We start from the raw sequence: 25,731 nt of genomic DNA on the forward strand, positions 1-25,731 counted from the left end.
GAACAAACTAAAAACATAATTGTTTTTTCTTTTTTCAATGAAAGATTTGCCACGGACAAGTCTTCCACTGGCACATTTGTCCGTGTATATGGACACATTGATGACCCCTGCCTCATGTCCTTATATGGACACATTGATGACCCCTGCCTCATGTCCCTGTATATGGACACATTGATGACCCCTGCCTCATGTCCCTGTATATGGACACATTGATGACCCCTGCCTCATGTCCCTGTATATGGACACATTGATGACCCCTGCCTCATGTCCGTGTACAGTATATGGACACATTGACGACCCCTGCCTCATATACGGACACATTGATGACCCCTGCCTCATGCAGGAGAACACATTGGGACAGTTGCTGACAGTGAGGCACCGTCAGAGTGCAGCAGATGGGTGTCCTTTGTGCCTATGTGTGTCTGTTCATTCTCTCCTGGCAGGGACCACCTCATAGCTGCACTCCATTGTCATTCATTTGGTACACAGAGGTTTGTTCATTTTCACTCAGTGGGCTGCAGCGCAGAGCCTCCAGAACTCCATCCATCACACATGAGTAAATACTGAGGTTGACAGATGCATACAGTGAGGAGGCTGTCAGGCTGAGGCTCGCTCCTCCAGAACCATCACAACCTCTCCGATAAACCTTCATCACATTTTTGTCTGACTGTGCGTGAAACCTATCGGTGGAAATGTTCTAAAACATTGTAGCCTATAGTAATAAACTGCATATTTACTCTTTTTACTCTTTATTTAACATTACATCTCGTATAGGCCTATGTTGCCAGGAAGCCCATGTTGTTGACAGCAACACACAAGAAGGCAGAAACAGGACCGAGTTGTTATAAAAAAGAAGCTAAAATATAAATGTTGCTTGATCAAAAAACCTGATTAAATATTCTTAATGAATCAGAATGCCACAGACGAAAAACAGTCTAAGTCCACACTATTTATCCATAATGTATAAATTATAGATAAGGGGTCAGGACAATGAGGCCTTTTCGTGGAGGGGTCAGAATGAAATTTGGACTTAGACTGTTTTTCGTCTGTGGTACTCGACAATCACCATTATTATGTTTTAGCTTTATATATTATGTATTTTTACAACTAATAGTTGCCATGATAGCCTATAGTATTTTTAAGATGCATGAATGAAGGCTTAATGAATGCCCACATAATAGCTATACTCGTCCAATTCATTATTCATTTTTGTAATTTCGATATGGCTTTCTAAATTACAAAAACTAATAATGAATTGGTCCACTTTTAACTTGACCAAAACAATAAGGAGACACATGTAGAAATATATGTTCATGCTCAGAATTGTATTTGATGTTTAGTAAAAATGTGCTCATGGTACAAATACAAATACAGACACTTTCATTTGCTTTTGTGACATAAATTAAGAGGTAGTGTAATGTTTTGTCATGTTTTATATACAAAAATTAAAGCTTAAAGCTTTTATCAACTTTGACGTCAAGTGAATACGAATAATAGAAATAATACAATAATAATTCTATAATAATAATACACATATTTACATTGACACTGACAAAAACATTGTAGAAAGAAAGCATTTAGACACAAAACACCCCCATAACGCAACCGACTCAAATAAATAGAGGCCTAACATTTCTGTATTTTAACAATTTAAAATTGTCATATAGTTTAATTTAATATAATTATAAAACAAAATATTACATTTTAAACAAGCATCCAATTGGCGCATATGGAGCCGACGCCTCCTCCACCTCCCTATACGTGAGGCCTAGTTCCATGGTCGGTATTCCGGATTGAGAACTGTTAATCCGGCATAAGGGAAGTTTATTCCCGTGTGTTTCTGTGTGATGGAGTTGCCGTTTGCATCCAAGGAGCCTTTAGCTGGAGGCGACGGGACAATAGTGCTTTCCAAATGTGATCTGTCTGTAAAAAAAAAAGACAGGAAAGAAAGTTTATTAAATTGCAAAATTGGTGCAAAATTGTAAATATGTGTCTAGGGCCCAATTCATTTTATTTAAGGCAATAACAGACCTTTCATAAGGCCCATTATAATAGTTACGACTATAATTTGATTATACTAATATTAAGTATTTTTTTGTATTTTAATTATTTTTGCAGATTGGATAAATCTCTTACTCATGTGGTTCTTCAGGTCTTGCACGTCCTGGAACGCTTCCCCGCACACGTCGCAGGGGAACGCCTTCTCCTTGGCGTGCGTCCTGCGCACATGGCTGTCGTGCGCGGCGTGCGAGGCGAAGGCCTTCCCGCAGTGCTTGCATTTGAAGGGTCGCTCTCCGGAGTGCTGGCGAATGTGCGTGCGCAAAATGCTGGAAGCAGTGAAAGCCTGATGGAATAAGAAAAGAAGAAAAAAATAAATTTAAATCCAGTGAGAAGTGAGAACAGTCACGCTTTTACATATACCAACTGTTGTAAATTAACAATTCGATTTGGGAATAAGGAGGGCGGGATAGAAGGGCAATTCGGCCCCCTTGAATAGGCCATTCATTGCGTTTTACGGCAAAATAATACACAGACAGACTGTAGCGCGAATTATCTTGATAACGAGGAGGAGGAGAAGGTCAAACAAAGCACTCATCGGGTAAATAAAAACAGGGAGGACAGCGAGGACAAAGAACCAAAAATACTTGGCCTCATTCGAGAGCCGTAAATTAAAAGTATAACCTCGGCGGACAAAAGGGTGGGTGTACATCTGGCGATAATTAGCATGTAAGTGTGTTCGCGGAGCGTGCCACGCGGTAATGAGCCAAACGTAGCACGAAATGAGGAAAAAAGCCAATTAGTGAATCATCGCGTTCAGATCTCTTATTTGCGAAGACGTGCATAAGAATAACGATGACGTCGACACGTATATGTTCCAGTACGTGGTGGTTCTCAACCTTTTCAGGCCGTGACCCCCCAAATAATCACATTTGAACTGCATGGGGACCCCTCCCTCCACCCTGACTGGGGACCCCTCCACCCTGACTGGGGACCCCACCACCCTGACAAGCACTTGGAATTGTATAAGTTGAGGCAATGCATTTTAGTAATGGTTCAGTTGCCTCTTTCTTATTTTATTTGACAATTTGACTAGTTTTGATAACCTTTGATGAATGGTCTTTTTTATTTATTTTCTTATTTTTTGGAGGTATTAAAAAGTTCTTAAAAGTCCTTAAAGGACCACTTCACCACTTTTCAACCTATCTTCATATAGTAGGTCATCACAAATAATCATGAAAAAATGGTGCAATTTATTTCTACTTGGTCTGTGTCTCATATGAGGGCAGTGGGCAGTTCAGAAACCGTCTTCCAGTGACATCATCGATGGGGAATCCAAGCTAATAGAAACTGCAGGTTTACTAGTCCTGAAAAGTTGCAATTTGAAAATGGAAGCCATCGTTCTCACGATAATGAAAATCTAAACATTTTTGTAAAAAAATGTTGTTTAAAAAAAATCTGCCTAATGATGATGTCACTGGAAGACGGTTTCTAAACTGCCCACAGCCCTCCTATGAGACACAGAATGAGTAGAAAAAAATCGTGCCATTTTATCATGATTATTAGTGAGGACCTATAAGATAGGTTGAAAAGTGGTGAAGTGGTCCTTTAAATTGGCACACGCCCAAAACAACAACAACAACAATAACAACGACAAAACAAACACGTGCGCATGGGGACCTATATATATTGCGTATATATTCCACAACCAAACCCACCTTATTACAGTAGACACACTTGTAGGGTCGCTCTCCGGAGTGCACGCGCATGTGTTTGTTGAGACTGGAGGACTGGGAGAAACTCTTCCCGCACACAGAGCACTGCGGATCACAAGACAACATAATCATTAGTTTAGATGATTCTAGACATGATTTATTATTCGATCTTTCAATAAACATTTGCATTTATTTACTCCATTTTCATTCATTCAGCGCATGAAATGTGTTATGAAAGTGGAGGGAGCTGTCCTTTCAGCACCAAATATGCACAATGCAAACTTGCAAAGTAACATAGAGTAGGCCTACGCGCGCGCGCGCACAAACACACAAACACTCACACACACACACACACACACACACACACACACACACACACACACACACACACACACACACACACACACACACACACACACACACACACACACACACACACACACACACACACACACACACACACACACACAAAGCCACGCCGCAATGGCAGTCAATGAGTAATTATTATTATTATTATTAAATAAATACCTTGTGAGGCCTGTGTTTCTCGTGCACGTGCAAGATGTGTATGCGCAATCTGTCCCTCTTCTCGAAGGACCTGTTGCACAGGTGACACGGGAACTTGCGGTCGCCCTGGTCCACGCAACGCGTGTACTTGAGATGCTTGTCGCGATAGTACCTATATGCGAACACCTTCCCGCACCGGTCACACTTATAACCCTCGTCAGAATCTGGCAAAAAATAAAAGAAAAATGGGATGTTATTATAGGCTATAGTGCACACAGGAACACAATTCAATTCAATTCAAAGGGCTTTATTGGCATGAGAAAACATACGTTTACATTGCCAAAGCAGAAAGCACAATACAACAATACAGCAATACAATAAAAATAAAAATGATTCAATAGATCAATTTCTATGGAACACACTGCATGCACATGTATAAGCAAGGGAATGACAGGCTTATAATGTTTTATAAGCCATTTATTAGGTCTATGCTAATAATACTGACCTTCTGGGGGATTCTGCGTCTCACTCTCCTCCGTGGAGACCTTCAGAGTGAGTGGAATGCCCAGGAACTGCACGTAGCAGTCCCCGTACCACACCAGCAGCTCCTTGCCCGGTGCGACCTCCTTACAGGCCTCGTAGAAGATCTGGCCCTGCACCTGAACCGCGATGAGGTTCTGCTCCTCCGGGAAACGGGCGCACTTCACCAGCGACATCCAGTTCCCCGAGGCCCCCCTGCCGTCCACGAAATGACTCAACCTGCCGTTCTCAAACACCTGCATCATGGGGGAGAGGGAGAGAATTTAGTTGTATGCTCAAATCACCCTGTAGATTTGTTTATTTTTATTTTAACAAGGAAAGAGATGATAAAAATGACAACAAAAACAAAACAAGACAATCAATCCGCTAAACTTTTAAAGTAAAAATGCTATTTCTTCATACCTCCCACATCAGTGTGTTGTCATCGTATGTTTTGATCTCGCTTGTATTGACCAGTTTGCCCTGGAAGGGACCGAACCGCGTGCCTTTGGGGATGCCACTTTTATCCGTGAACACTCCGTAATGGGAGACGCTTCCGCAAGTCGTCTGGAGGACTGTTAACCCTGAAGACGGCAAATAGTATATGTGTCAAACATTGGATACGTATTCAATTAGAAAGAGGAAGGAATTAGTCTATTAGGCCTCATGTCTAAATAAAATGATATAGGCTTACCTTCAGGGAGTTCAAGAGTTTCGCTGTCCAAGGGGAGACTTCGGCTGTCAGAAACTATAAGAAAAATAGAAAATACATTTAATATAAAACCGTGATATGGGAAACAAGCAATTAAACGTGCGTATAGGATTTGCATCATATACTTTTTTTTGGGCAGAGCATTCTCATATTATATTCCCCGAAAGAACCACGCGTAAAACGCACCTGATGACTTTTCGGGCAGCGCCACGCCCGACACGTTCTGTTGTTGTTCGCTCCTGGAAGAGTAGCCGTAGAGGACCGCGAACAGGTCGTCTTCGCTGAAACTGTAAGTGCGTGATTTCTTTGGCTCCGCTGCGCCGCGGAACGCGAACGATGAAGAAGAGGAGCCGTCCTTCGGCGGCGAGGTGGAGGCGGTGGAGGACCTGTCGCTGGAGGGGCTGCTGAAGTCCGACAGAGAATGAGGTCCCATGGCGGCGTGCTCTGTCAGCACGGCGGCCACTGCCAGCTCCTCGTGGTGCTTGGAGTAAACGGCACCCCGGTGCCCGCCGGGCAGCATGTGGCTCAGATATGGGTGTTGCAAGACGTGTTGCACGGAGGCGTGGTGGTGCTGCTGCTGGTGGCCATGGTGGTGGTGGTGGCCATGGGGGAACGGAGGAGCGCCGCCGGCGAAGTTGAGCGGCATGGAAGCTTGTGTGTCCGACACCAGTTGGCCCAGAGACTTGAGGGGATGGTGGAGGAGGCTGTGCGTCGTCCCCGTGAAGATGTCGATGTAGTGCTGCGCTCCATGGTGGGGGAGAGGGGCAGGGTAGAAACCCGAGCTGCCCTTGAGCAGGCTGGTGTGGTGGTAGCCCTTATTGTTGCCCTTCATCGCGGGAATAGTGGACAGTGATACAGACATCACAGCAGAGACTGTCCGTTGTTCAAATAAAGTTGATATTCTTTAATTGTTCGGATGGGAGAGAGAGAGAGAGGGGGGGGGGGGGGGGGGGCTGTTAGTTGAGTTTAGCTATAGCGAGGAACATTACAAAACAATTCATAACTTTGTATTGTATTATTTTTTACTTGTTAAATTGATATCTTATCTGATATATGGGAACTTTGATTGAGCTGTCACTGTCAGTGGCCCAGTTTGGGTATAGCTAATTTATTGTAAAATATTAGGCTACAATATCTTGAATTTAAAAGCTCATTATAGGCCTATAATAAAAACGGGCCCATATATATCACCCGAGTTAATGGACTTAATGTTTTAAATGGGGGTCAAATGGAACAAACTGCTATTGAATAATGAAGACAGAGTTTGCAATATTTCCAGCTTAGAGCACATCACGGCACACGCGGAGTCGACTGATCATCAATTATAGCTATCTTTACACGAGAAACGCCAGATAGTGCTTTCTGTGATTTTAGGAAGCGTTCCCCCAATCACTTGGTAAATAAATGGGACTTGAACCGGGAGACCTGACAAATCAGGGTCATGACACTCTAATTAAAGCACAATGCGGTTCAGCGGCAAAGGTCAACATTAATGAAGCATAGCCTTTTATAGACTTTGCAATAACAACGATTTAAACGTCAGCGGGACATTATTTGCACTAATACAGCAGAAAACTCGATCGAGATAAAGGGGATTTAGACTAAAATTAAAAACGAATAACGAGATGGTAGCCTATACGTATAGGCCTAATTGTTTAGGCTATACCATTATCCAATATAAATCACAAAGGAATGTTCTTTTAACTCTGTAGTCGAATAGCTGTATTTTTTCATGCGTAACGCTATAATATAACAACTGAACTTACCCCGTAGTAGCCTGAGTTTTTCGTTGTTGCGGAGAATTCATTTAAAGCTGCAGGTGTAGGACTGAAGTAGGTCGAGTCATTTCCATGCAATTATAGCCTTATATACCAAGCGTCCGTCCGTGTATAGTCAAATGAGAAACGGCGGTGTATGTGTGCCAGGTAGACCTCAGAACAGTCCTGTCCTGATGTTGTGTTAACTTAAGTGTGAGTGTTGATCTGAGCTTCTGAGCCAGGCCCTCTTAAAGATGCTTCTCCGCGCCGTCTCCCTATTGGTCAGTAAAGCTAAATGCATCTCAATGCCCACAGGAATACCTACCTTTTCACAGTATAGTCACAGCATAATCACTGCTCACAGCATGCCCCCCGTATACAATCCATCCACCCCCCGTGCACCCCTCCTTTCATACCCCCCCCCCCCTTTAGTTCGATTCAACTGCATGGTTCAATTTCAATTGGGTTGTATTGACATGGGAAACGTACGTTTCCATTGCCAAAGCAACTAAGCAAGTGTGAAACAAAATAATCAAAACTATATATGTGTACAATTATAGGCCAATACTCCCGATCTGTCTGATTTACGGCGTTTGTTGTTGATCAAAATGGGACATTGCCTATATAATTTTGTTTTCTCATATCGTTATTCGTTGTAATAAATTACATTAGACCATACCCCTCAACATAAAACGTGCAACAGAAATTATCTTAAATAAATTACAATAAATCAGAGAATCCAAAAGGATATCGATTAACATTTTTTTTCTTCCATTATTCGTTAACCGAATCATTCGTATAATTGCTATGCATTTGATTTAATATCGCTTCATTATGCAGGTGAACTGATTGCGTTTGTTATAACTAATATTGTTGTTGTATTACGGTTTTTTTTGGTATGTAATCTCGGCATCATTGTAAATGAGGGGTTCCCTCAATGGTCTCTCCGAGAATTTAAATAAAGGATGAATGAAAAAATAAATAACGCCTCCCTTCAATGGCCCGTTCATTGGCCGTTTCCCTGCCTTTCCAAACACAAAAAGGGTACTCCAATACACGTTGCAATAACAGAATTCTTTATTTACAAGGCAAATAGCATCAGCGAAGCCATATTAGTTCACAACTTGCATAACTGTGGTTTTAACTTCTCTTGTATATCTAACTTTTTGCATAAAACGCTCACACTAGGGGTTATAAACGTCAATGCAATGGGTGGTACAGTGTGATTTCCGTGAACGATGCAGGGAAAAAAATACATTTCGGAACGCGCAACACTAAGCTTTCTCAAGAAAGTCCATATAATATATTACATATTGCTTCAATATCCACGTGTATCTTTTTTTTCCTCATACATAAGTTCAAACAGTTCCGTGAGAGCGAGAGAGAGAGAAAAAAAACCGATATAGAAATTATAACACAGTCTTCAACCCAAAGACAGAACAGAGGAACTGAGCAATGCGATATAATGTGGCTTATTATACGTTTAGTAGCGCGCCGGTGTTAATTTCGCACTGAAAATAGTCGATCTACAAGCTCACATCGCATTTGCAGATCTGCTATTTTCAGTGCGAGACGCACCTGATGCACAACTACGTATAAAATCAGGCTCGAGTCTTCCAGCAACTAAGATGAACTGAGCAATAATGCACTCAATAAATGTACACGAATCATTTAGGCCTATACAAATTTATACAGACAGCTTAATGTACAAGAAAGAACGAGAACAGACGAAATCTAAGGCATTATGCTAGGGTTTTAGCATTTCAAGGTTCTTGCATTTTAGCTCTATGAAATTGGCAGACAATACAAAAACTACATTTAAAGTTCTTGAAAACCATAGGTAAAGAAAACTCATTATTGTTAAGTGGGTCCAAAGCCTATATATATAGATGTGTATTTTTATTTTATTTTTCTTAATTTTCTCTTTTTTTGAGCAGGGGCAAATATTTTGTGTGAGTTCCGTTATAAATGCTAAAAATGCATTGCTACACATGGCTTTAAGTCATTTCAAAATGTTTGACAATCTTTGGAAATTTTGCGAAGGGTTGTGAAGGGTTGTCATTCCTTAAAATGGCTCTAAAATGCTTGTTCTTCACAACTGCTGTTTTGTTTTATTTCATTTTTTTCTTTTTTACAAAGGAAACAGCATTTATCAAAACGTGTGATCTGTAAATTGTACAGCAAAGCTACTGTAATACAACGTTATCGAAAGAGCCCAAAAAACAGCCAAAATGTTATTGTATATAGACTCCTCCGCCCCAAAGTTAGCTCGATAGAAAGTTCGAAATTCAGCATTACAATAATTCAAAATAAAAAAAAAGTTTGGGCAATATGCTAATATATCTAAAGGCTTAAATGAGCGAAGTGCAACGGCACACCATGCTGCCAATAGGGTTTGACATTAGTTATTCTAGATTCTCAGGCCATTAATGACAATACATTCAGATTGTTCCATCCTCAGCCCTAACAATGATCCTGTAACATCTAACTTTGAATGCAAAGTGACATCAATTTGTTTTAAACCTGCTGTTCATACGGGCCACAAACCCTTCCTGTCCATTAGGTCCTTTTGTAAAAACCAAAATAAAAAAAAACCAAGGCTGGCTTTTATTATTAAAAATAAATAAAAATAACATTATCATAATGAATCCGACCGAAAAAGGCAAGGGATATTTGGCTTGCTCCAAGTCTTTCCTGGGTTTAAAGTAGTTCATATCAAAAGTTTCATTTTTTTTTTTATTATTTGAGGAAATACTTTTTGAGGTTATAGAGATGACTTGCTTTTGATCTGGTGACAGAAAAACCCCTTATACTGGGAGTCAAACAATGGCATGTTGTCACTGAACACTGTATAGTTGGAACCAACTGCCTGAGGTCACAAAATATGGCTAAAATTTCTTGTCAGAGAGGGTCAGTGACCATATGGCGGCCATGTATGACCGTCCGAACGGCAAAATGGCCACCATGCATGCGATGGTCAGTGCAGTCTTATCTTAACTCTGCCCTCTGCTATAGAAGATGGCTGGAGGCTTAGAGGGCATGTGTCAATATGCGGATTAGATCCCATTGTCCATTATTCACATGATGGGTCATTTTGCTCTTTTGTCATATTTGGCTACGATTGTAAAGAGTAAAATGTCCTCCGTGTAAAATATGGCCAAAGATCATCTGCACGCCTCAGTCAACGCTGCATAATCTAAAAGGACCGTTTGTGTGTGTGTGTGTGTGTATGTGCCTGCGTGTATGTGTGTGTGTGTGTGTGTGTGTAATGTGTATGTGAACTTTCTTGGTACAAATTGCAATAAAAAACTACTACTGCGTCCAAACACAGAGCAAACATGTCTTTCATCAGGAAACTGTACAAAAATTACAAAAACTAAACAAAAAAAGGGGGAAATAAAGAAAAAAATAAACCCTAAGATTCTCAAGTAATTGTTATTGCTTGTTTACATCACACCAGAACAGTTTGCACCTAGCAGCTTGTATGAAGCGTTGCACTCCAAACAACATAGAAAGCACACTTCTGTTTTATTTACTTTTTTTGAGTTATTGTATGGCTGTGTTGAATTTGTCCTGTTTTATTTGACTTTTTTTTTTTCTTCTCCTTGATTTTTCTGGTTTGTCGTGTTCTACGCGAAAGGCAGAGAAGCAAGCGATTATCTGTACACTGTATACACAGCACAGCCCCCCCCCCCCCCCCCCCCCCACACATCCCTGACCAGAAGAGAGACCACAAAGTCCTACTTCCACTCAGCCTCCCCAGGCCCCCCCCCTGCGTCGTACCAGATCCTCCCACTCCCGTTTAACCAAACATGGGGGAGACACACATACCATACATATACATACAAACAACCCTGCTCTGAGATGCAGTTTTGACGAAACATTTTTGGGGGTAGGGAGGGGGCCGGGGGTACGAGGGGGACTACAACCCTAAAGGAAGAAAATAAATAGGAAGAGAAAATGTTTTTAGTTTATTGGTATATACAATCTCTGTGATCCGTGAATTTAAAACCGTAATGCAGATTTTTGACAACTTGTTCTTGTCTGAAAGTACAGGACCAAAGTAGAATCCACAATCCACTGTTATTAGAAGAGTCTCTTCAGAAAGAATACAACCATTACAGATAAAATAAAATTTCTTCTTTTTTTTTAACAAGTGCCTCGTTCACACTTTTATTAACCATTTTAGAAATTATTTATTTTTTCCCCCCGTCATTGCTACTAGAATAAAGAGTCATCTACAATAATTAAAAAGAATCTATACAGAAAAATAAAACTTAATTTAATACATGATAAACTTCTGCAGTGTTTGTCCAAGATCAGTTTTTCAAACCACATCTTCATTCTAAGATTCTTATTCTCTCACTCAAAAAAAAAGAAGGGGAAACAAAAGAAAAGAAAAAGAACCTCAATAACAAGAACAGCAAAAGAAAAAAAGGCAAAACCGGCCGCATGTCCAAAGCTCCATCCATAATCCACAACCCAACATGGAGGCTTTTGCTGCCATTTTGGAATCGCACAATCGAGGGAGAAAGTATGAGGGGTATGTGTAAGGAAAGGGAGAGGAGGTGTAACGAAAAGGTAAGGGGAGAAAATAAAGACAGAGGAAAAAAAATCAGTGTACATTGTTTTTGAGATGAGATTGTAAATGGCCGCAGTCCACTGAGAGGAATACATTCATCAGAGGAGGGATTCCCCGCCAGCCTCTATCCCCCCTCATCCTCCTTCAGCCAGTGTCTCCCCACCGGGAGGCCTACAGTAAGTCACAAAACGGTGAATGCAGCTGGACAGACAGACTGGCTCATCGCGAGGCTCTCCCTCTGGTGGGTTTAGGCGAGTTGGGGACAGCTTTACTGGGGGGCGATCCTTCCCCCCAGTCCTCGCTGACTCCGTCTCCCCCACTCCCCTCTTCTCCCTGCCTCCGCCGAGGGCCAGGTTCCCCACCGGAGAACACAAAGCAAAGGCAGGGAGAGGCCAGGTTGAGCGAGCGTGGGGGGACCTGGGGAGACGGGACAGGGGCATCATGGCTGGTGGCCTGGCTGATTCAAGGGGCCAAACGCCGGCTGGTTGGGTAGTCATGTAGTAAGAAGGACCAGCGTGCTGCGCTCCTTGAACCAGAGGCTCACTGAGGTGCTGGCTGTGGACTCCCCGCGGGTCAACAGTACTTCTGCAGAGAAAGACAAAAGACAATTGAATTTTCCACTACTCATGCAGTAGTAGAGGCTCGACAAGGCCCGATGCACCACGGTAGATTTGAACCCATGCAAAACCTCTGCAGTGGAAAAGTGACCCACCCAGTTAAAGTTTCAACAGATCAATGAAATCTCCTTGTGTCTAAATGTGCATTTATATAGCGCCTTCATCCAAGGCGCTTTACAGAGATTGTGCATTACATTCACCCATTCACATGGACACCGATGGCGGAGGAAACCATGCACGGCACCAACCTGCACATCAGGAGCAATTAGGTGAGCAAATCAGTGCACAAGGACACTTCGACACTAGCTCAGCCAACGCAGGGAAGCTGGAAGTACCTTCACTGGGTGAAACGCCGGGTCAACGCTCCACGGCGCGTCCCAAACTCTTCTCCCTTCTGGCTCCAAAACTATGAAATGCACTTCCCATTACAATCAGAACTGCAGCCTCACTCCCAATCTTCCGCCGTAGTCTGACAACCCACCAGACAGCACTAGAATTGCATTCTATGTAGTCATAGCATTTTATAGTATAGTATAGTATAGTATATATGTATAGTTTCATTATATAGATATTCCACTGTTACGTTCTTGGATCATTGGATAGAGTTGCAATAACATCCAGGGGTTCATCCGAGTGTTAAACCCGAGTACTTTTCGCAAAAGCAACATCCATACATAATTGACATAATCTAAGTGGCAATATATTTCTATAAACAAGAAAGGGGAGTAAATCAGGTGACAGATATAGCAGTACCTTATAACAGTCTGACGTGCACTGCAGACAATCAAATGGCACTTTGGTTAAATATTCATGGCCTTTTATTGGGCTTAAAAGCATCAGAAGCAACAGCACTGTGTTTTCCACATAGCAAACAAACTATGTAATAATGATTGTACGCATGGTTGGCATAAAATTAATGACACTGACCAGTAATGGAATGCTGGTCAGTGGTCAAAATAATAATAATAAAAAAAAAAAAAATACATATATATATATATATATATATATATATATATATATTAGGGGTGAGACGATATGGGTACCTCACGATACGATATATATCGCAATATTAGGCCCTCGATAACAATAATATCACGATATTCGATATATTGCGATATTTGTGATATATCGATATATTGTATGAAATTTCATCAACGATATATCACGATATCTGCAACTACAAAATACTTGGAACTGAAAAAAACGCTATTTTCGTGCTCAGACACAGGGAGGGACACGCATAGCCGTCTATAGGAGTGGTTGCACCACTCAAACACTAAATTAATACTCAATAAACTCCCCCTTTGCCTCATACCCTCATCATAATACCTCACAAACACCACCAACTGACCATTATCACTGGTATCATCATGCCTCACAAACACCACCAACTGACCATTATCACTGGTATCATCATAATGCCTCACAAACACCACCAACTGACCATTATCACTGGTATCATCATAATACCTCACAAACACCACCAACTGACCATTATCACTGACAGTGGACTTCTGCATTTTGTATTCCCACAAAGCTGTTTGGACAAATCACCATCCAGCAATTCAGTACTTCTGGTTGCTGTAGAATCTGAGAGTGGGATTTGCTTTATTTTAGCTGGCATTTCCTCCTTTTCTAAACATGTTTTTTGTTTCTTTTTATCGATATTTGAATAATCGATATCGATTATTTATCGCAGGAGGACGTATCGATATATATCGCAATATCAATATTTCAGCACACCCCTAATATATATATATATATATATATATCAGACATCATACAATCCATTTACCGTACACTTCTGTTTTCCTGAGAAAGGAGTGTAAGGGAGAGTACATACTAGGGATGTCCCGATACACTTTTTTCGCTTCCGATCCGATCCCAATACCTCAATTTCTGTGTTAGCCGATACCGATACCGAATACCGATACCAGTGTCGTGATCTCATGTTGTGTTTATAGCTATATCTCGTGTTGTGTTTATAGCAGACTCCTCACTCAAATGTGCACTTGCAGTTTGGGCAAACTCCACATGTCCCAACATTTTATTTACCTGCCATAGTGTCAACCCCTTACCACTGTGTCGGATCTGTGGTTAGACTGGCATATTCACCGATACCGATATGACAAATAAGGGCCGATCCGATACTTTTCCCGATACGATACAGTATCGGGACATCTCTAGTACATACACACCAATATATCAGTGCGGCCAGCTCACCAGATCACCGTTTACAGCTTGATGAGTGTGTGTGTGTGTGTGTGTGTGTGTGTGTGTGAGAGAGAGAGAGTGTGAGTGTGTGTGTGTGGCACTGGCTTGCATGATTAGTCATGTTCTAGACTCAGCTACCGCATGACGATTTTGAAGTCCACACACAGTTCAGACGGTTCATCCTTTGAACTATATGTACAGCAACGTCTACATGATGAGCTAATCGGTCTGGCGCTAAAGTGCCCACTGCTAATTACATCATTGTCCTCTATATAAGTTCAAGTCAAGAAGCAGAACTCTGGCCAGAAGAGTTACATAAGCTAATCAGAGTAAATTATTCACTAGCAGTGCCGCTCAATAAACGCACACGGACACTTAGGGTCTTGCGATTAGACATATACCTACTTATGCCACTTGGAATGGGGTAAAGAGAGGTAAAGAAATGCATTCAATTGTCCGGGGACCCCTTACGCGGTTGTTTATTGTTTATTCCTGTGGGCTCCATTTTATTTAAAAAGAACGAAGGTACCTTTTTATGGTTGAACTGTAGAGCTTCTGGGTTTTAAATCTCTCAAGAGGATCAGACCGTTGTCTCCCATCATTTGTCCACTAAAAGACCTTTATTTTATTGTCTAGCCATATAGTCAACAACACATACCTGCTCTTGTCCCATCATTCCCATGGAGGGCATGCTGGTTTGTTGGGTTACTTTCTAACAAGACCAGTGTTATATTTTGTCTCCCCCCCCCCGGAACGCACACAGTGATGCGCGCGCAAGTAGCCTACTTCAGGGGTGCCCACATGTTTTTGACTTGAGAGCTACTTTCAAAATGACCAGCTCAACAAGATCTACCCAGTACCCACCCCCAAAAAATTAAGACAAACACTCATGGAATGGGAAATAGAGAGAGGAAAACACTCTTGAAAACAAAGTATTGTATTGCGTGTTTGAGCGCACAGGCTCTATTTGATGTCAATCAATCAAGTCACCTTAATTCAAGTGTTTAATTTAAGGGCATGTCATGTGGTCTACCTGCAAAGCCTTTGTGATCTACTAGTAGATCACGATCTACCTTCTGGGCACCCCTGGCCTACATGTATCACGGGACAAAGGAGCGCGTGTCAGCATGTTGATCGTCTACTTTCTCCATTTGATTTGTCCTGATGTTGGTGCTTTATTATAACACTTAAACTCACTGCCAGACTGTGGCGGGGAGATGGGGCTGCTTTAGCTCTGAGCAGATCCACATCGACACGCATGCAACTCCAGGACGCACGCAGGTCATTTGTTTTCCTTCTTCCTTCATGGCAAATGGTGCATTTATATAGCGCCTTTATCCAAGGCGCTTTACATAGATTGTGCATTACATTCACACACACATTCATACACCGATTGCGGCGGAAGCCATGCAAGGTACCAACTAGCACATCGGGAGCAATTTGGGGTTCAGTGTCTTGCCCAAGGACACTTCGACATGTAGACAGGAGGAGCCGGGATTCGAACCACCGACCCATGGATCATTGGACGACCTGCTCTACCTCTTGAGCCACAGTCGCCCCGGTTGCACCATCAATATTTAAGCCACTGAGCGAGACCCTCCAGGACAGGTACAACACATACCTGTTCTTGACCCATGGAGGCCATGTTGGGCGAGGGCCCTGAAGCCAAGGAGGTGACACTCATCTGGCCCGCCATCTGACCCATGCTGCTGGCCGCCATGGAGACATTGTTGAGGTTCATTCCGTTGCCGTTGTACATGTTGCCGTTATTCTGCTGTGCGAACTGGGGCGATGCCTGCTGCTGTTGTTGTTGGGTGAACATACTGGGAGAGAGAGAATGGAAGGCAAGGTCAGAACTTCTGATGAAAACACAAACGAACATCATAGAATGAAGCAATGTACACACACACACACACACACACACACACACACACACACACACACACACACACACACACACACACACACACACACACACACACACACACACACACACACACACACACACACACACACACACACACACACACACACACACACACACACACACACACTCAAATTGTACAGATTGGACAGATTGCGTTTCTAGCACATACTTTTATATATTTGATGAATGGGTTTGTTTGTTATGACCTTTGGGAACTAAGAAAATAATAGGGGATTCCTTTCGTATCTCAGCCCATTAGTGCTTGATGTTTGTTGGGTGTGTGTTCAAGAAGACTGTCCCTCATTCTCTTACAAAATGGATTGGTAGTGTTGGCATGGATGTATTGATTGCCTGTCGTGTTCAGCCTCCACTAACACCGTGCCCACTGAAAAACATCAGAATGTTTACCAACAGAAAAGGGCTGTATACACTTGCTAATGAGAACAGTGTGTAGTATTTTGTTCACAGCTAAAGTATCAATGCACACACACACACCATACTATCCACGTTTTTCCCCACCAAGGCACTGGGGCTCCTTGTGTGTGTGCTTTGCTTCCTTCAGGCCGCTTTGCCATGTCTGCTTATTCTAAGGAATCTTTGACTTGTTTTTTTCTGTAAAGTCACTTGCAAATACATTTTTGGTAGTTGCTGGTTGCTGGTTTTTTTTGGGCTTGATTCTAAAGTGTACAGTAGTTGCTTATTTGGGCTTGCTTCCACATTTATTCACATCAAGGAACCCCAGATTAATATGCAATTGTCCACAGACATCCATCTTAACATATTTTGTGCCTTTTTTATTAAAATGTTTAACAAACATTCTAAATATTTTGATTTATTCTCAATGTGTTTTTAAATAACAGATGTATAACCTCACAATGTGTCGCTGTGAGCTTGTAGATCAGCTATTTTCATTTGTTTTCATAGACCTGGTCACAAAGAATTAAGGGCCATATGAAAAAGGTGAATACAATGTATGTTAAATTCACAGAAGTATTCTGACTTAATAGTGACACCTGGTGGCACAAACACAATACTAGCAATATTGAATGTAGGCTTTGAAAGTCCACCAAACAAATCTCCATAAAAGTGTAAAAAAAATATCTTAAAAGGCCAATCAAACAAAAAAGGTAACTGAAACACAGGAATAAAAATTACAGCTAATTATGACAGCTTAGCGTAGCTGCAGAACTGAATGAAACTTTACTCCTACTTGATGCTAATGGCTGAGTTAAGGGACAAGGCCAATATGCGATTGTGAGCATCCACACTGGTGAATGATAATGTTCCGTAAACACAAACGCGCTGCCCACAGTCTGCAGCAGTGTCAGAGCGCGCACCGCGAGGCAGAGTGAGCGATCTCAGCCAAATACATTTATAGTCATCGTGCTTGGTGTGTGAACTGGGAACAGCCCTTTACTAGCAGCCTCTGTAGACATTTTTAAAGCGCAGCTCAAGACTCACTTCTACACACTTCTACACTTTGTTTATGCCTTGCTTTTCTTTCTTTTTTTTCTCCATTGCTCTGTAAAGCACTTTGAGCTGCATTTCATGTCATGAAAGGTGCTATACAAATAAAGTTTTATTATTATTATTATTATTATTTATCTAGGAAACGGAGCAGCGTGTAACATTCTTTCTCACTGTGATGACCTCATTTCTATAATTCAAACCAACTGTGAATGACTTACTTTGTAAAGTTACCTAAAAGGTATATTAAGCTTGATAATGCACTGGCAGCAAGTTGTTTAAGAGGTATTTTCTCTTAAATATAGCAACATTAATATTTAATTATTACTTGTTTAATGGGTTTATTGACTCCCTAGGCCTAGTGCATTATCACACTATCCCCCTGAAGTGTTTCAGTGTCCTGAAACTGGAATGCTCCTAGTGCAATATCCCCTACAAACAGTATAGTTCCACTTTCCTAGAGCTTGGAATACACACAGCAGTAAGTACATACATGAGAAATCCACTGCTTTAACCAAAGGCCTATCACAAATAATACATAATCGTCCAATCGCAATTAAATTCGGCATTCAATTCTAGCCCAAATCACTCAGAATAGAGTGACGGTGGTATGTTTTTGTAAATATTGAGCTCGTTCTTGGCGACAACATAGTGAACCAACACTAGGATGGATAGAAAGAACGTTGTGAACAAACACGGCTGTGCTTAGATACTTTGTTGAACGTTATGTCTCTGCGCCCGTGCGCCGTACAGCCGAGATCCAAGCCATTCTACATCTTTTTGTAAACTCGTCAATCTGGGTTCCTTGATGCTGTCTCCATGCTGGAAAGCTGAAAATCTAATTCCGTTTTCTGGCTCATTCCCTCGACGTGACCTGCTGTGGCACTTATTTACTGAGCAAGTCTGCACCATTGTGAGGTCAGTTTAAAAATAGAACGTATACAAGCACACCGGATGGTTGCTCAATGTAAACAAACCAGACAAGCCAACAAGTATGGCGGCCGCTACCACGTGACACATATGTTGACGCCCCCTCCAGGAGATTTTGGTACACACTATAACCCCGGGCAGTTCTTCTCACCTGTTTCCCCCCACGTTGCCCTGTGGCCAGCCATTCATGTCAGGGGAGCCCTGGAAGGCCGCGTTGCCCTGGCCCTGCTGCATCATGGGGGATTGGGCGTGAGCCATGCGGGGGGAGAGCAGGGGGCTCTGTGGCGTGCCGGGACCTCCGAACCCTCCGTCCGCTTGCTGCTGGCTCATACCTGCAGAGAGGAGTGACCGAGACCAGTCAGAGAGGCATACAGTAGCTACCACTACACTTCAGTGACTGGAATAGTTCCAACAACCACTTACCAGAAGCTGTTACACCTCATGGAATGTTAGTTTGTAACTTTTGCCATTAGTCCCTTGATTTTAATCACACATTAAAACTCACTTTTAATTCAATTTGTACCGTTTTACTTAACCCATTTTGACCTGAAACTTTTCTGAAAAAGCGATGTTTCCATGTCAGTCGTTCTTCAAAAATAGCAGACCAGACAGCTCATAGCTGGTCTGCTATATTTTTCAAAAATAGCAGACCAGACAGCTCATAGCGCGCCACCGAGTGGCGCGCTATGAGCTTGTAGATCTGCTATTTTTCAATAGCTAAAGCATAACATAATGCTAACACCGAAAGGGGTTCCCGCCCAAAATGGGTTAATCACACATTCAAACTCACTTTTAATTCAATTTGTACCGTTTTACTTAATTTGTCTCATTTATGTAGGCTACATTTTATTTTCCTACTGTAGACATTTCCAGAGGAATGAATAAAGTTGTGTCTGAATGTGAAAATGTACTTTACACATAATTATATGCATTAACAATGTGACAAAATAGTAGCAAACGACCCGGGGAGTGATTCTAATAACATTCAGGTGTTTCACTGAGGAGGATTGCTCACTATTGGTGCATTGGTCTGGAATGGTGGTTACGAGTAAAGCAGAGGTAAGGTTAACCTACATGCACAGCAGCACATTAGTAGTAGTGAACAGGCAAGGGACTAGAGAGTGTGGGGGAATGAGGAGGTAACAGAAGGAAAGGAAAGCAGGATAGATACAGAGTTCAACACACAGCACCTTGCGCTTTATGTGCCAACCCAACCGGCTGGTATCAGATTAAGAATGAGGGACTGAACTCAAACATGTTGTTATGCCAACTATGCAGGACAGCGATCGCAGATTATCAGATTATCCCCTGATTACACCCCGCGGGGTCAGATCTATGGATTAGGTCTTCATTAGTGTTCTCCCATTTTATTTGGCACTCATGAGACATGCGCTACATTCCACAGTATTCCAAGTGTCCACAGTGTGAGTCTGCATCCAGAAACATTGCATCGTGACTGATTGTGTCATGTGCCCTTTGCGCCCTCTAGTGGTTCCACAACAGATGTGTGATGTAATTATGTGGTCACCATGCAAGGCACCATTTTGAGCAGTACCTTGGACAATGGCAACATTATGATTGGAATTAAGGGATGATTGCAAGTCTTAGTTTGCCTGCCTGGAGTGTTACGATCGGCCCGAGAGTAGGACGTGCTACGTGACCCGCACCACATAATGGCGTTCAATGAATGCAGTCGATTGACGACATGCGGCAATACGAATCATATGAGCGAGACTATGGAAACCATGTGATACTGTGTGACTGGAGACATACCATGTCCACGTGGACAGACACAATGACATGCACAAACTGTATAGGGTACTACAGCTAACCCCCCCATTATTAATTGAAGCCATTGAGACCTGAGATCCAGAGACCTGAGACCAGAAGACACACAAATGTCATCTAAATCCTAACAGTTTTCTTTAAAAACTACGTTTCTATATCAGTGCTTCTCAAACTATTTCATGTCAAGGACCTAAAAAATGATATGAATTTGGCCACCGACCCCCATCTGAAAATACCCCCCAGAAGCAAAGATATGGGTTAAAAACCTTTACTGTGAAAGAATATATATTCAAAAGATTTGCGCCCGTTTTTATGATTTTTCAAAAATAGCAGATATACAAGCTTGTAGCATCTGCTATTTTTCAACAGCTAGAGTTTAAAATAATGGTTAAAGTGATTAAAAGCTAAGCTGACACAGATGCGTTAATGTCTTAATGGGTTAACTCTTGAGAGCGTAAACATTAACCCATTTTGACCTGAGATCAGATTCTAAAAATCTTTTACATCCTGACAGTTTTCTGAAAAAGCTATGTTTCTATGTCAGTCGTTCTTCGATTTTTCAAAAATAGCAGATCTACAAGCTCGTAGCGCGCCACTCGGTGGCGCGCTACGAGCTTGTAGATCTGCTATTTTTCAATAGCTAAAGCATAACATAATGCTAACACCAAAAGCGGTTCCCGCCCCAAGATGGGTTAACCCAAACGGTAAGCGAGCAATGAGGGTTTTGCTGTGTAGGCTGAGTGTGAAGACTAGGGGTGGAAAGGGGGATGGAAAAGGGGGGAGAGGGGGGGGGGGCAGTACCTGAGTTGGGAAACTGAAAGGCACTGTGCTGCATTTGTGGGCTGAGTACGGCCCCGTACTCCCTCATCATGTTTGCGTTTCCCATCATCATCTGGGAGGAGGAAGAGGAGGAGGAGGTGGAGGAGGAGGTGCCATGCAGGTGGAGTTGCTGGGGGTTGGGGGGGAGAGAGGGCAGGCTGGGGGAGAGAGGGGAGGAGAAGGGGCTGGTGGGGGGCGGTGGCGAGGCCAGGCCTGTACTGGTACCGTAGCTGGGCGGGTAGGGGAACTGCTGGGGGTTGGCCTGGGGGATCCGGGGGTTGGCCATGCCTCCGGCGGCGGCGGCGGCGGCCATGTTGGGGGGCAGGTTGAGGCCCTGGGCCCGCATGGCCATGCTCCTCTGCTGCTGCGCCTGCTGCGCCTGCTGCACCTGCTGCGCCTGCTGCTGCCTCTGCCTCAGGTGGTTGGTCACCATCTCCCGCTGACGCTGGGCCAGCATCTGGGCGTTGATGGTCCCCTGATGGACGAGGGAGGGCAGGGTGGCGGGAGTTAACGTGAAGGGGTGAAGAGGAAAGGGGAGACGGAGAAAACAAGAGACAGTGGTGTTGAGTTTATCCATTTGATTATCTAAGCAAGTGGTGCACACATTGTGGGTCAGGGCCCGTGTGTCTGTTAGGTGCTATAGAGCGTCGCAGTCCCGCCCCCTTTCATGACGACGCCAGGCCCAGGAAATAGTTTCCAATGCATTTTTCCCATAGACATTTCAAAACGTATTTATTTAAAGACCTTATAAGTGTCGTACAAAGCCAACTCTTGCCGTGACAAATCATGACAACAAACACAATATTTTGGACCAAACAAATAATTACAAAGAAGAAAAACAACAAAAAAAAGTGTTGTAACCTGCCGTTTTCTTCTTCTTTCTAATTATTTGTTCAGCCCGAAAAATTGTGTTTGTCGTCATGATTTGTCACGACAAGAGTTGGCTTTGTCCGCGGCGTAAACGTCTTTAAATAAATACTTTCTGAAAAGTCTATGAGAAAAATGAATGGGGATTTCTTTTCCGGGTCTCTCACTGCGACGCTCTATACAGCAACACATTATTTGAGCAGAGAAATTAAAAGATACTTGTAGTTAACCACTTAAACCCTAAACATAGGGGATCTAATTCACAAGGGCTTTATACTAGGCCCCGCACTCGTTTTCTTGCTTTGGTTCTCAAAGGACCCCTGCATTGAAAAAAAAATCCAATTTTAATTTTTTTTAATATATTTTTCAAATATAAAAAATAGCAGATCTATAAGCTTGTAGATCTGCTATTTTTTTTAACTACTTTTGCTGAGGACCCCCTGGAACCCCCTCCAAGGACCCCTGGGGGTCCCCAGACCCCACTTCCCAATACTCTGCCTTCACCCTACCCCTACTTTTGTAGTGGCCCTATGGAACGAAGCCATGAGCATAGGAGATAGTGTTTAAAATGGGACACTTCACAACTTCACCCCTTTTTTCTTCCCCTAGTGGCTGTTATGAAGATGAATTTGGCTGACAATCAAATGTTGTTTACTGGTATGGGTAACTATCTATCTATCTATCTATCTATCTATCTATCTATCTAAGCCCACATAATCTTTGATCTGTAACACATTTCACTGTTGTTCACTTTTCCGCTGTTCTATCCCCCACATTTACAATTTAAATCTTACATTACCCCAGACCTATCAGTAAATAAGCAGAGATCTCAGATCATGTAGCTACGAGAGACTATGTTGAGACATTGGTAAGTGGAAGAGTGGGTCCCATCCCATATAAAATTACATTTAAGGCCCAATATGTCTACAAATGCTACAAATTGCTATAAAACCTGTGCTAACCATTCATTTTAGAGAAGTTGAGAAGGGTAAATGTAGGTCTGATAATGATGTACCGTGCTTGTTCAAATCATGTTTCTTAACATGACTTGACTTCCGACCATTTTCCAAGGCATGCATTTATTCTTTTTACATTTTTTGGGGGAAAAAAATAACAGCCTCAGGGTTTCAGGAGTCCACTGGACTTATAGCAGTGGACAAGCATGGATCAGTATGTCTGGGTCACTGATGAAAAGGCTTGAGGCGCTTCATGATATGGCATCAGGCAAAGTGATCATCAACTGAGGAATGTGAGGGGGGATTAACCAGTGCTAATAAGAAGCAAATGAATGTCAACTGGCATAGTGTGAGTCACAGTAATATGTGGAGTTATGAATGTTGTAACGAGGGCAGTGGAGAACTGACCTGGTTAGGAGCACTGGCTCTTAGAGGTAGGTTCACATTGGACACACCGCCCATCTGGTTCATCATTGGCTGACGGTTCTGGTTGAGGGAGGGAGGGAGGGCATGAGAGAGAGACAGACAGAGAGACAGACAGACAGACAGACAGACAGACAGACAGACAGAGAGAGAGAGAGATTTGAACTCATTCACTAATACTAAATTAGTGAAATTATAGGTGTAGCATCATGTGATTAAATTTGCCATCCACTTCTTCAAATTCTCCTTTTCCTTACAAGTGGAAGTCTGCAAGTTCAAATTAACTAACAGTACATTAACTGAAATCCCAAAGACAAAGAGTACAAATTGTCTGGTCTAGTTTATTTTCATTAAACAATGAACACCTATATCATAAATACCACTAGTGGCCAGCAGGCGGCAGATTAACTCAAATACCCAAACGATTGCAGATATGTACAGGAGACCTGCCAAAATGTCAATTCCAAGGCTAACTACTTACACCCTCCCCCATATCTGTGTGCACGATCAAACAGCTATTGATCAACCTGCAAGACCGAGTGGTTGCATCAGAGCGAGGACATGTAGCGAATCAATGTAGAGCATTACTTCCAGCAGTGTGCAGGTTTGTCAGAGTGTGTGTATGTGTGTGTGTGTGTGTGTGTGTGTGTGCGAGTGTGCACACACTCATACCTGCGCTGCCTGTAGCCGATGCTGCAGCTGAAGCCGTAGTGTGTTGGGCACGTTAGGGACCACACCGGTTGGCCGGAGCCCAGGCCGGGTCTGCATTCTCAGCATGGGGTAACCTGGCCGCGGGCCCATCTGTCCAGCCATGGGGTGGAAGGCTGGGTCCTGCATGGGGTTGCCAGGGTAGCCCCTCTGGGCCATGGGGTGGGAGGCCGGGTGGCCGAACTGCTGGCCATACATAGGGGGCTTCTGGTCGAGCATCATGGAGGGTTCCTGGGAGAACTGGTCCTGCTCCTGCACGGGCTGGCTCTGTCGAAGAGAGACACACGCCTGAATAAGGACATGCTTAGAGGCATGTTATGGGTTTAGTGTTACACCGGGGCTCCACCGGGCGCGTCAGCGTCGCGTCTCCGTCACCGTCAGGGAATGTTCCCTTTTTAATCAATGAAGGGTGGCTCCACTGCCCGCGTTGCGTTGCGTTGCGTGACTGCATTAAAATTGCCCCGGTTCGTTTTTTGACGCACGCGACGGAGACGCAACGCGTCCGTTGGAGCCCCGGTGTTATGGGGTGTGTGTCCGTGTTTCATATTTCTAGTGTGTGGTCTTCCCAGGTGCTGCTCCCTCTCCCCTCCAATACACCAGTGCAGTGAGTGACTGATTGAGCACCAGGTGCACACCTGGTGTATAACAAAGCAATAAGTGACTACAGCGTATTGCTTTTCTAACACGCTGACCAAAATCACAGACATATCCCAATTAAAACAAACAAGTTTTTAATAACAATTTCACAAGACAGAAAGAAAATGTCTACAAGAAAGTAGTCCCCACGACTACCAGAACAAACCAGGAAGTCGTCGAGCAAATCCCAGATGTGATTCCTCTGGAATTTGTAGAGTTGTCCCTGGGATGAAATAGGTCTAATTATTATTGTCAGAATAATAACAAGGATGATGATGATGATTATTATTATTATTAATAATAATAATAATTAAAATACCTTGGAAACACTTATGTGCTCTGTCATTATTTTGATCCCTAGAAACAACCTTCGCAATGTCTAGCTTAGAAACCTTTGACATGGAGGTAAATTCTATACTGTAATATAATGATGATAGAAGGCCAGACAAAATAAATGAATCCTAAAAATGTTAATATCCACGTACAGTTATGTTATTTACTTGTGTGCGGCAGCTGCTGTCTTTGCCCTTGTCCGCTGATGCACATGCAACGCTGCCAATGTCTCTACACCGAAAACAATGGAGGTGGG

General features: G+C 42.8%; 2 protein-coding genes across 2 annotated transcripts in view; both read right to left on the minus strand.

Moving 5' to 3' along the window:
- Nucleotides 1–1,768: 1,768 nt before the first annotated feature.
- On the minus strand, nt 1,769–6,283 carry prdm14 (PR domain containing 14; the record flags this gene model as incomplete). The annotated part of the gene is made up of 8 exons (XM_079489296.1): nt 1,769–1,923; nt 2,137–2,344; nt 3,717–3,818; nt 4,242–4,444; nt 4,726–4,996; nt 5,163–5,323; nt 5,434–5,487; nt 5,638–6,283. 8 exons carry the CDS (start codon nt 6,281–6,283, stop codon nt 1,769–1,771), a joined length of 1,800 nt encoding a protein of 599 aa, XP_079345422.1.
- A 4,879-nt stretch (nt 6,284–11,162) lies between these two features.
- ncoa2 (nuclear receptor coactivator 2) overlaps nt 11,163–25,731 on the minus strand; it is an 81,163-nt gene continuing 66,594 nt past the window's right edge. Inside the window, exons 13-20 of the mRNA XM_079489297.1 lie at nt 25,309–25,365; nt 24,471–24,773; nt 23,784–23,861; nt 21,535–22,027; nt 19,097–19,277; nt 16,243–16,444; nt 12,743–12,813; nt 11,163–12,375 (exon numbers count right to left, since the gene is read on the minus strand). Coding sequence (XP_079345423.1) covers nt 12,745–12,813; nt 16,243–16,444; nt 19,097–19,277; nt 21,535–22,027; nt 23,784–23,861; nt 24,471–24,773; nt 25,309–25,365 — 1,383 coding nt within the window. The 3' untranslated portion in view covers nt 11,163–12,375; nt 12,743–12,744. The remainder of the gene's footprint in view (nt 12,376–12,742; nt 12,814–16,242; nt 16,445–19,096; nt 19,278–21,534; nt 22,028–23,783; nt 23,862–24,470; nt 24,774–25,308; nt 25,366–25,731) is intronic.

The sequence above is a fragment of the Electrona antarctica genome, assembly GCF_951216825.1.
Source record: "Electrona antarctica genome assembly, chromosome: 20".
NCBI classification, from domain to species: Eukaryota; Metazoa; Chordata; class Actinopteri; order Myctophiformes; family Myctophidae; genus Electrona; species Electrona antarctica.